The sequence below is a fragment of the Lynx canadensis genome, chromosome E3 (assembly GCF_007474595.2).
Source record: "Lynx canadensis isolate LIC74 chromosome E3, mLynCan4.pri.v2, whole genome shotgun sequence".
Taxonomy (NCBI): domain Eukaryota; kingdom Metazoa; phylum Chordata; class Mammalia; order Carnivora; family Felidae; genus Lynx; species Lynx canadensis.
In genome coordinates, this window is record NC_044318.1 from 33,248,018 (window position 1) to 33,258,938 (window position 10,921).

The following is a 10,921-nucleotide window of genomic DNA, read 5'->3' on the forward strand; positions in this document are numbered from 1 at the left end:
CTTTATCCTCCCCCTCCCCAGTATGGATCTCCTACTGATAACCCAGTCAGACTCCGGGAGTGCCCCCATCCTATTCGGCTCAGCGACGCGGGCTGCCGCAGCTGCAAGTTGCTCTGTAACCCACCCTCCCGCTTTGCAGCGTCTCCGCATCCACCCTTCCATTCATTCTCCCATTCATTCATTCATCCTTTTCTCCTCGTCCCTCCTTCATTCATTCATAGCCCCCTGCCCCGCCCGCCTCGGCGATTTCATTCATTCATTCATTCATTCATTTCCCTGGTGCTAGGCTAACGCACGCCCCTCTAGCCGAGGCTCCCAGTGCGCAGGCGCAGGCCGGGAGAAGACCACATCCTCCAATCACTGGGCAGCCCCCCGCTTCGAGGCACCCGCCCGCTTCCCCATGAATGAACATTGACGTCAATGGGGCGGGGCCAGCCCACGTGACCCTGCGCTCTCCCCTTTATAAGGCGGCAGCGGCGCGGGCGCTGTCCAGCGTGCTGAAGCCGGAGCGAGCGAGTCGCCCAGAGCCGCGCGGACCCAGCTGAGCCCAACCCACTGGACGCCAGAACTCGACCGTCGCTCCTATCCCAGCCACTGCTCGGAGCCGAGGCGGACGCGTCCCGATCTTTCCCTGTCCCCACCCCGCCCCGACCCTCCTCTCCACCTCCCGCATCGTGACACCAGCTGGTAAATACTCCGCTGTCCATCCCTCAAACCCTCAGCAGCCGTGGGCGTGAGGGAGGGTTTCTCTCTCCTCCCGGATGGGGGTGTTAAAAACACAGCGGGGAGACCCCGGTAAGGGTCCCTGATAAGTGGGGGAGTCGCCGCTTTTCTCTTGCTGCTGAAGTCGCCCACGCACCATCCGGGGAGTCCTGTGGGGAGGGAGCAGAGATTTTTTTCCACCTTATCTTAGCTGCTTAGTACGTGGGCGCTGGCAGTGAGATGGCTTAGGCAAGGGGGCGAAGAGGCATTGGGGGAGCGAGGGTTGCGGGCGTTTTCCCATTTACACGACTCCAGAGATCGGCACAACATCTTCCTCCTTTGCTTCTAAACGTCCCTCCTCTGGGTAAGGTTAGGGGGATGAGGGAAGCCCTGGCTTTCCTGATTAAAGGTGGGGGAAGGGGATATAGAATCAGAGAGCGGAAAATTCTTACAGAAACCCTCTCTTTCTTTGGTCCCTTCTATTTTTCACAGTCTCCGGCAGTCCTTTGGTCATGAAATCGCTCAGGTTGCAGGCTTCCACCCTCGTCTGCTTCCTTCTACTGATCAAGGGGTTGGGAGCAGCGCCCCCGGGGCACCCTGAGGCGCAGCCACCTCCCCTCAGCTCTGAACATAAAGAGCCGGTAGCTGGGGACGCAGCACCCGGGCCGAACGATGTTAGCGCCCCAGAGGTCCGAGCCGCTCGAAATTCTGAGCCGCAGGACGAGGGAGAGCTTTTCCAGGGCGTGGATCCCCGGGCGCTGGCCGCGGTGCTGCTTCAGGCACTTGACCGCCCGGCCTCGCCCCCGGCTCCCGGCGGCTCCCAGCAGGGGCCAAAGGAAGAAGCAGCAGAAGCTCTGCTGACCGAGACCGTGCGCAGCCAGACCCACAGCCTGCCGGCGCCGGAGACCCAGGCACCTGCGGCCCCGCCTCGCCCTCAGACTCAGGAGAATGGTCCCGAGGCTGGAGACCCCTCCGAGGAGCTCGAGGCGCTAGCTTCTCTGCTCCAGGAACTGCGAGATTTCAGTCCGAGCAGCGCCAAGCGCCAGCAAGAGACAGCGGCAGCAGAAACGGAAACTCGCACGCACACTCTGACCCGAGTCAACCTGGAGAGCCCCGGGCCGGAGCGCGTGTGGCGCGCTTCCTGGGGAGAGTTCCAGGCGCGCGTTCCGGAGCGCGCGCCCCTGCCACCCCCCGCTCCCCCGCAATTCCAGGCGCGTATGCCCGAGAGCGGGTCCCTTCCTGAAGCCCACCAGTTCGGGGAAGGGGTATCCTCCCCCAAAACACATCTAGGTGAGGCATTGGCACCCCTATCCAAGGCGTACCAAAGCCTGGGCTCCCCTTTCCCCAAGGCGCGCCGTCCGGAGAGCTCACTCCTGGGCGGCTCTGAGGCTGGGGAGCGCCTTCTACAGCAAGGGCTGGCGCAGGTAGAAGCCGGGCGGCGACAGGCAGAGGCCACACGGCAGGCCGCGGCGCAGGAAGAGCGGCTGGCAGACCTCGCCTCGGACCTGCTGCTCCAATATTTGCTGCAGGGCGGGGCCCGGCAGCGCGGCCTTGGGGGTCGGGGGCTGCAGGAGAAGGAGGAGGAGCGAGAGAGCGTGAGGGAGGATGCGGAGGCGGAGCAGGAGAGACGCGGCGGGGCGGAGAGGGTGGGGGAAGAGGATGAGGAGGCGGCGGAGGCGGAGGCAGAGGCGGAGGAGGCGGAGAGGGCGCGGCAGAACGCGCTGCTGTTCGCAGAGGAGGAGGAGGACGGAGAAGCCGGAGCCGAGGACAAGCGCTCCCAGGAGGAGATGCCCGGCCACCGTCGGAAGGAGGCTGAGGGGGCAGAGGAGGGCGGGGAGGAGGAGGACGATGACGAAGAGATGGACCCTCAGACGATCGACAGCCTTATTGAGCTGTCCACCAAACTCCATCTGCCAGCAGACGACGTGGTCAGCATCATCGAAGAGGTGGAGGAGAAGCGGAAGCGGAAGAAGAACGCCCCTCCCGAGCCCGTGCCGCACCCCCGGGCCGCCCCCGCCCCCACCCACGTCCGTTCCCCGCAGCCCCCGCCTCCCGCCCCCGCCCCCGCCCGAGAGGAGCTGCCCGACTGGAACGAGGTGCTCCCGCCTTGGGATCGCGAGGAGGACGAGTTGTTTCCCCCGGGGCCCTACCACCCTTTTCCCAACTACATCCGGCCGCGGACACTGCAGCCACCCGCTGCCTCGCGCCGCCGCCACTACCACCACGCCCTGCCGCCTTCGCATCACTATCCCGGCCGGGAGGCCCAGGCGCGGCGCGCGCAGGAGGAGGCGGAGGCGGAGGAGCGCCGGATGCAGGAGCAGGAGGAGCTGGAGAATTACATCGAGCACGTGCTGCTCCGGCGCCCGTGACCTGCCCCGGTCCCGCCCCCGCGCGCCGGAGACGCGCGCGCTGCCACCCCCCTCCGTGTTGCTCCTCTCCCCTTCTAGGTGTTTGCATGCACCCCAGCCCCATCCCTGGCCGCCGCCTGGCCCCGCCCCTACCCCCGGGTCGCCCCGCCCCAGGGCTGCGCCGGGACCTGTCAGACAGCTTCCCGGATTCGAAGCCCGAACTCCCCAAATTCATTCAAGGGGGCTCCCGGGGCCATCCCAGGCGGGCGGGCGGTTTGTGCGAATTCCCTCTCCTACCACGGCCTCTGGTCCCCACTAGTCCCTCTCGGGACGTCCCCGTCCAAAACCGGAAAAAGCTATTCCAGTTAATTGTGTGAAGAAGTGTCTGTCTCCTGCCCTTTGGGCCTCCCAGGAGCCTCTCCACCCTCTCCAGTTCGGTGTGAATTTACCTATTCTTTCCCTTCTCTGTTGTAAATACCCCTCACGGAGGAAATAGTTTTGCTAAGAAATAAAAGTGACTATTTTATTAGGACTTTGTTCTCCCTTATTCACCCGTCCCCTTGGGCCTCCGTGGTCCTCCCCAAGGGGCGGTGAGGGAAGCGCCAGCCACAACACCCTGTTCAAAAGTGAGGGTAGTGGAACCACTTTCAACCATATTCAAGAGTAGAATATGGCCCACATCTACTAAGAAAGCCTAAATTCCACTTCCAGCTTAGGGGTGGTGGCGGGGGGTAAAGTCATTGGTCCCCAGGGTGGGGCAGCTCCAGGCCACTTTGAAGGCTCTTCTGTCCATGATCCTCTGGCCTCTTAGGCAGTACTGGTGGCTCCCCACAGTCCCTGTTCCACCTACTCGCCTCCCTTAACTGCCCCCTAAATTCCCTGGTCCTACATACTTCGCAACAAACAGGGAGGAAGGGCCTCCAGCTATAGAAACACCTTGCTTTTAGACATTTCTCAACCCTTTGCAAAGCACACAGGGTTGGATATACTGTTGAACTCCTGACTCTTCTCTCCAAATAGAACTAAACCAGCTGAGGGGCGCCTGGGTGGCTCAGTTAAGTGTCCAACTCTGGGCTTTGGCTCAGGTCATGATCTCATGGACGGTGAGATGGAGCCCCGAACTGAGCTCTGCGCTGACAGCACTTAGCCTGTTTGGGATTCTCTCTGACCCCCCTCTCTCTGCCCCTCGCTCCAGCATTCTCTCTCTCAAAAGAAATAAAAACAAAAACAAAAAACAGCCGAATGAAATGTTCCACAAAGAAACCTCAGAGGTGTGAAACTATGTCCCCAGGAATGGCTCCTACCTGGCCAAAGGCAGCTCCAGAGCCGGAGACACCGTGTTCAGAAAGGCACTGAGCTCACAAACCCATCTGGAATCGGGGTACCAGATAAAGTACAGGACACCCGGTTAAAATTTCATTTTGAATAAACAGCGGATGTGTTTGCATAGGACACATAAACTAAAAATATTATCACTCAAATTGAACTGGGTGTCCTGTATTTTTTTCTTCCTCTCTCTCTCTAACTCTGGCAAACCTAGTTCCAGGCAGGTGAAGAGGCAGTGTTCCCATCCCCTCCTGACTGATCCCAGAAGCTTTTCCTTCCTTCACAGAGCCTAAGCAGGCAAAGTCCAGAAACGCTTTTCCTTTTATTTCAGAGGAAAGGAAATAAAGTCAGCCACTTCCCACACCCCACCTCTTAGCTCCTGCCTCACCCAGAACACGGAGTGAGGGAGGGACAGTCTCCCATAAAGCCTGCCCTTCCCCCAAAGCTCACTTCCCTCAAAGTGGCAAGGTTAGAAAAAAATTAACCACGCTGTCCCTCCCCTGGCACTGGACAGAGTCCCCACTGCAGCCAAGGAGGAGGGAGGAGGAGGGCAGATGAGGGGAAAGGACTTCCCTCTCAAATACACAGGACCCCCCTCCCCGCCCCTGCCCCAGGCAGAGAAGATGCCCTGGCTGACTATGGGGCAGGGTGGAGGTAGGTTTTGGGGCAGGGAGCAGAGAAGAACCCTGAAAACCTTTTCCCTTTAACCTGACATATTTATATATTTACAGTTATAAGGGAGGGGAGTGAGTTTGGGGTAACATTAGTTCTTCAAAGGCAGGGAATGAAAGCCAAATAGCACCCCCATTTTGGTCACATTTGCCTACCTCCTAAAACCTTCATTGGGGAAAGGGGAAACAGGAGATAGAGGTGGAGGGAGGGAATGTTTGAGGGTCCTGAGCCCACAGCTCACTCTGAAAGAAGGTGAGGCAGCAGAGGAGGGACAGCTGGGTCCCGTCGAGAAAAGGGGGCACTCATGCCCTGCCTCTCCACCAGCTCCCCACATCTCCACGCGGCCCAGGCGGGGGCTACGCCAGACCCATCTCCTCCAGCACACTGCGAGGCGACTCATCCTCCTGAGGCAGAGACAGACAGAGGGTGACGCAGAGACACCAGGAGAGGCGGACAGGGAATGAGGCAGAGGAGGGTGGGCAAGACAACAACATCACGAGTCGGGGAAGCACAGAGAGACACGGGGAGGGGAGAGAGAAGCCAACATGAGCTCAAGTCTGGAACAGCTGGGGACCCTTCCGGGGAGCTCCCCAGTCTCCAGGGACCACCCCCCAGAGGCCAACTGTGGCGAGGAAGGAGGTCCAGGTTGAGTCCACCACCACCCAGAAAATCCCAAACCAGGAGCTTGGTGAGCAGGGGCGCAGTCTCAGTATCTGAGGGGGAAGGGTGTGAAGCTGGGACGGGGGCGGGCAGGGGAGGGAACCTGCTTTCTGAAGGCTGGGGGTGCCAGCTGGCTGGGTTCTTTTATTCAGAGTGGGGGCAGGGAGTAATCAGTTGGCATCAGGTCCCTGAGGGAAGGTGAACCAGACTGCAGAGAAATGAGTCATTAGGGTCTGAGCAGAGCACTAGTAACAGGGGTGGGTGTGTGCCAGGGCACGTGTGTGTGTGTGTGTGTGTGTGTGTGTGTGTGTGTGTATAAAGGGGAAGTCAGACCAGTGAGGTGGCAAGTTCAATTCTGCTCCTTCTCTTACTGCAGAGATGAGCCCCCATCTTTCCCCCTCCTCAGAGCCAGCTCGGGCCAGCTTGCTTGTCATTGCAGATTCCGGTGACTCATCTCCCTGCACCAAGTCTCAGCGGTGGCACAGCAGAGAGGGGGCAGGCAATAATGGGGTGAGGGCGGGGGCGTCAGAGAGCAGGAGAACCCCCAGCCAGGCACCCTCTACCCCAACCCCCGAGTCCCCGCCACCCGTCGCTTCTGAGGAGCAGAGGCTTTTGAGTGTGTGAGTGTGTGTGTGTGTGTGTGTGTGTGTGTGTGTGCGTGCGTTAAGAAAAAATGGGGAAGGAGAAGACACCAGGGGGGTGAAGAATCGTGTGCCCCTTCTCCAATTCCCTGAGCAACCCTAAATGCCTAGAGAAGGATGGGACACGGGAGATTCAGCTAGGATGGGACACCTTGGGTCTTGGGAGAAAGAGGGGGAGCGGGCCCAGCGGGCTGCCTGCCACCCATACCTCCCACCCCGAGCAGTCAGCGCTTGAGGGCAAGCTGGCCAACTGGGTGCTGTGGGGGCCAGACGCCACAGGGAGGGGGGGGCCCTTGGTGGCGGGAAGGGGGGCAGCCGTGGCTGGCAGGCAAGGTGTCCAGGGCAGGGAGGGCACCCTCCACCACGGTACTCATCTTCCTCCTCACTGTCCCAGGCCCGTACCTCCTGCAGCAGGTCTGCCTGCTCGATGGCCTTCAGCACACTCTTCTTGGAGGTGTCCTGGACGTCTCCCCCCATCAGAAACTCATCCAAGATGAAGTAGGCCTTCTCAAAGTTGAAGATGATGTCCAGCTCACACACCTGGGAGGAGGGGGAGGGAGAAGGCAGGGTTGAGTGTCAAGGTGCGTTCCCACCCCACCTGCACCCCAGCCGCCCACTTCTTTTCTTTTTTTTCCTTTTCTTTTTTTAAATGTTTATTTGAGTGGGGGAGAGGCAGAGAGAGAGGGAGAGAATCTCAAGCAGGCTCCACACTCGGTGTGGAGCCCCACGTGGGGCTTGATCTCACAACAAAGAGATCATGACCTGAGCTGAAATCAACAGTCAGGCGCTTAACCCACTGAGCCACACAGGCATCCTGCCCACTTCTTTTCTCATCATGGCTCCATGGTCTTCTCTTTGGGACCACTTCTCCCACCCCGGGCTCTTGCCACGCAGGTCGATGACCTCCCCAACCCATAGGCCTTAGCGTTCAGTTTGACTTTTCCTTCTTGACTGTAGTTCCTGCTGCCTTCCCCTCCAAATCTGTGACATTGTTCCCACCAGAGGCTGGCTAGTCTCCCTTCCTAGACACTATGGAGCAGAGGAGGAGACTCTGAATCACAGGTAGAAAGACTTGAGTTCTAAGCAAGGCTCTGCCCCTAGGCAGCTAGATGCACATGTCACTTCATTTCTCTGAGCCTCAATTTTCTCATCTGAAAATGCAGATAACAACACCTACTCGCAGGATAGAATAAGGAGCAGACACGAGAGCCTGAAAGCCCTTTGTAAACCATTAAGTGGAATACAAATTATGGAGTCATTACTATTCTCCATCTAAGATCTGAGCTGTCAATGTCCAGGCTATACCCCAGATCAGTTAATTCAGAACTGCTGGGGGTGGGACCCAGGCATCACTAATCAACAACAACAACAACAACAACAACAACAACAACAAACCTCTCTAGGAAATTCCAATGCAAAGTCAAGGTCAGGAGCCACTGATAAAATCCGAACTTGGTTTCTGTCCTTATGGGAGAGGTCCGAGCTGAGCTCCACTTGATTAAGTGGCAGATTCTGATCTGCCCCCCCTGGGCCCAGGGGCCGATTAAGGGATATGGCTAATAGGCTTAAGGCTTAAAATGGGAAATTAATTACTGTTCTCACTGCTCCAATTTCACCTCGCCCAAATCTTCTAGGCAGAGCCTGGAAGGGTCCCAGGGTTTGGTAGAAGAGGGGACTGCTGGGTACGAAAAGGTGGGTGGGGACACTTACGCTGCCGAAGTATTTGTCCAGGAGCTCCACATATCGGTGGATCAGCTCCAGCGTGATGAGCTCATTGTCTTGGCCCTCGATGGCACAGCAGAAGTAGAGGCTGGCATATCTGTGGACAGGGGCACATGCGGGGTAGCTGGGGGGGCTGCTGGGCCTGCTTCCGGATCCAGGCTTTCTGCACTCAAACCTCCCATTTGCCCTCATTTCCAGCTCAGGGTCTATGTCCCTACTGGACACAGGCAGGGTGACCCCAGGGTATGCAAATAGTAACTCACTCTGCCTCGAGGTGGCTCTCACAAGCACAGGCAAAGACAGGCATGCACACTCTTTCCCTCTCGCCCTCTGACCTGTTCAGTTTGACTCAGCAAAATCCTGAGTGAACTAATCCACCTGCTCAAAGAAGGAACTGGACAGGGTGTGTGTGTGTGTTGGGAAAGGTGGTGCAGGACCTAGGACTGTTGAATGAGGCTGCGAGGGACGTGTGCAATGGACAAGAATAGGGCCTTTGCGACAGAGGTGAAGTAGGTGTCAGGTTGAGCAATACAAGTGGGGAACAAGAAGGTCTTCAAGGGAAGTTCGGAGAGTAAAGGAAGAAGCTGGAATTCATCACTGCCCTCCGGATGCCCTTAGTTTCCAATCCTCCCTGACCCGAAGGGATGCCTTATTTCTCGGCCATCTGAACCCACTGCCAGGCCCCAATCAAGCAGGGTCCAGACCGGTCTGAAAGCCGGTGGTGAGTCACCTCTTATAGACGACTTTGAGATCCCTCCACTCCAGGAAGCTGCACATCTTGGGCTTGCGAGCCAGAACCACCTGCATAAGCTCCCGAACCATTTTCTTTCGCTCCTTGTCCGATGTGGCCAGGTACCATTTTTGCAGCCGCAGCTTCCCCTGCCGGCTGAACAGCAGCATGAATCGCATCTAGGAAGAGGGGGCAGAGCCCAGAGAGGGCCAGAGACCCCAGAGAGGGTCAGAGATTTGGTTCTCTGAGTTTGTTTACTCCAGAAACACAGCCGCAAATGCATCCATCACATCCACACACATCTAACTCTTCTCTATTCATGGCCCCGGTTGCTTCGAAAATCAGCCCTTGCCGTCAACTCTGGGTATTCCCGCCAGCAGGTGCCCTTCCTTCTGGAACATGTCAGAGCTTCTGAGTCTGTCATTTGGGCTCAAACCCTGGCTCTACTAGTTGAGTCATTTGCCTTGGGGAATTATTTCATGTCTCTGGCCCTCAGTTTCCTGGTCTGTAAGATGGATATAATAAAAGTACCTTCCTTTTTGGAGGGATTAAACGAGTTGATATATGAAACTGTGCCTGTCACGTGGTAAGCACTGTAACACATTAAGAGTCAGTATTATTATCCTTTCACCTTCTGTTTCATACTTTTGTCTTCCACAGGTCATTAAAATGCCTAATAGAGTGACAAACAGCCCATAGCTGAAGTCAAAGAGAGGTCTGCTTTCTTCCATGGTCCTTCTGTCCACCACCACGCTGAAATGGGGTATTTTGTCTCTAGAAAAGCTACCTCAATTCTCCACCCCATCCTGGACATACATTCTTGCTGATGTCCCCAGTGCACTGCCTTCAATTGCCAGTCATATGCCCAGGGGCATTGGGACCCCCAAATTCCACTCTCCTCTCTCCTCAGCCATCCAGGCATCTGGCCACTGACAGTCCTCTCTCTTTTTTTTTCCTTTTAGGGTGACTCCTGTTAGGCACCGACACCTCTCCAGACACCAGGTGACAATTTCCCTTTCAGTTCCTCAGTTAGGACACTGACATTCAGGGTGGTTCCTGAAGCTTTGTGCAACACAGTGCAGGCTGAGTTGAGCGGGGAGGAGGGCAGAGCCCTCACTACCCTGTGTACCCTCAGTTTCCCAGTTCCAGGGGGTCCAGTCTATATATCCTGGAGTTATCGCCTTGTCCCTCCAGTGCTCCTCTCCCTGGGCATTACCAGGGCTGGAATCCGTGGGTGTTTGAAACAATACTACTTTAGGGTTTTGGGCGGTGGGGAAGGGAAAACACTGCTAGCGTGGTGGGAGGGCAGCAGAGGGGCACAAGGGAGCCCTGCGCGTCTGAGATTGGGGGGCGGGGAAGCGGGAAGCCAGCAGGAAGACGGAAGGCCTGGGCTCCGGAAAGAGAATGGGATGGGGGGCGGAGAGCCAAGAACACGGGAGCCGGGGATCCGAAGCCTGGGTCCGGGAGAGCAAGACCTCGAGCCCACTTGGCTTTCCCACCTCACCCCAGCCTGTAGGCGAGCTGGGAGATAAAGCGAGGCAGGACGTCCACTCCTCGGACCCGGAAACTGTCCCCTCCCACACACGGCTCTCCCCGCGGGCCGCCGCTCCTCTGGGCTGCTCGGGAACAGAGGGTCTTGGTGACCCGCCAACCCCGCCGCCTCCCTCCGCCGGCAGGCCCCCGCGCCCCTCTTCCTCCTGCGACTTCCCTGCGGCAGTGGTCGGGAGGTCCCCTTGGACCGCCACCCGCGACGTCCCCACGACTCGGGACGGTCCCGCCGCCCCTAGTCACCCCCCTCTTGCCCCACAAATGCGCCCCTCCCCGCCCCTTCTCCCTAAAGCCATTTCCAGCTGCTCTTCCTTCCGAGGCCGGCTCGCCCACCCGCTCAGGTAAGTGGGGCCTGTGAGGACCGGAGGAAGAGAGGGCGGCCCGCACAGAGGGCGGCCCCCAAGGACCCCCGCAGGTGCAACCCACGCCCCTCGGTTCCCCCTCCCCTCCCTCTCCGCACAACCTACCATCCTGCAGCCTCCGGCTCGGCGCGTCCCTCTTCGGCCACCGTACGCGCCAGCTCCACTCCCTTTCTTATCCTTTCTCCTCCTTCCCTCCCTCTAGCCTGAAGC

The 10,921-nt window shown here is 58.3% G+C and overlaps 2 protein-coding genes across 3 annotated transcripts; one reads left to right on the top strand and one right to left on the bottom strand.

The window, feature by feature from the left end:
• Positions 1 to 508: 508 nt before the first annotated feature.
• VGF (VGF nerve growth factor inducible) lies at positions 509 to 3,582 on the top strand. 2 transcript variants are annotated; one of them, XM_030301483.1, is made up of 2 exons: positions 509 to 687; positions 1,195 to 3,582. In XM_030301483.1, the coding sequence occupies exon 2, from the start codon at positions 1,215 to 1,217 to the stop codon at positions 3,069 to 3,071; it is 1,857 nt and encodes a 618-aa protein (XP_030157343.1). In that variant the 5' UTR covers positions 509 to 687; positions 1,195 to 1,214; the 3' UTR covers positions 3,072 to 3,582. The 2 variants fall into 2 exon arrangements, with proteins under 2 accessions (XP_030157343.1, XP_030157344.1); XM_030301484.1 differs by lacking the exon at positions 509 to 687 and adding an exon at positions 873 to 1,066.
• A 1,096-nt stretch (positions 3,583 to 4,678) lies between these two features.
• Positions 4,679 to 10,921, bottom strand: AP1S1 (adaptor related protein complex 1 subunit sigma 1). The gene is made up of 5 exons (XM_030301149.2): positions 10,817 to 10,921; positions 8,802 to 8,980; positions 8,060 to 8,168; positions 6,752 to 6,889; positions 4,679 to 5,452 (listed from the first exon to the last, which is right to left on the bottom strand). Exons 1-5 carry the CDS (start codon positions 10,817 to 10,819, stop codon positions 5,405 to 5,407), a joined length of 477 nt encoding a protein of 158 aa, XP_030157009.1. The 5' UTR covers positions 10,820 to 10,921; the 3' UTR covers positions 4,679 to 5,404.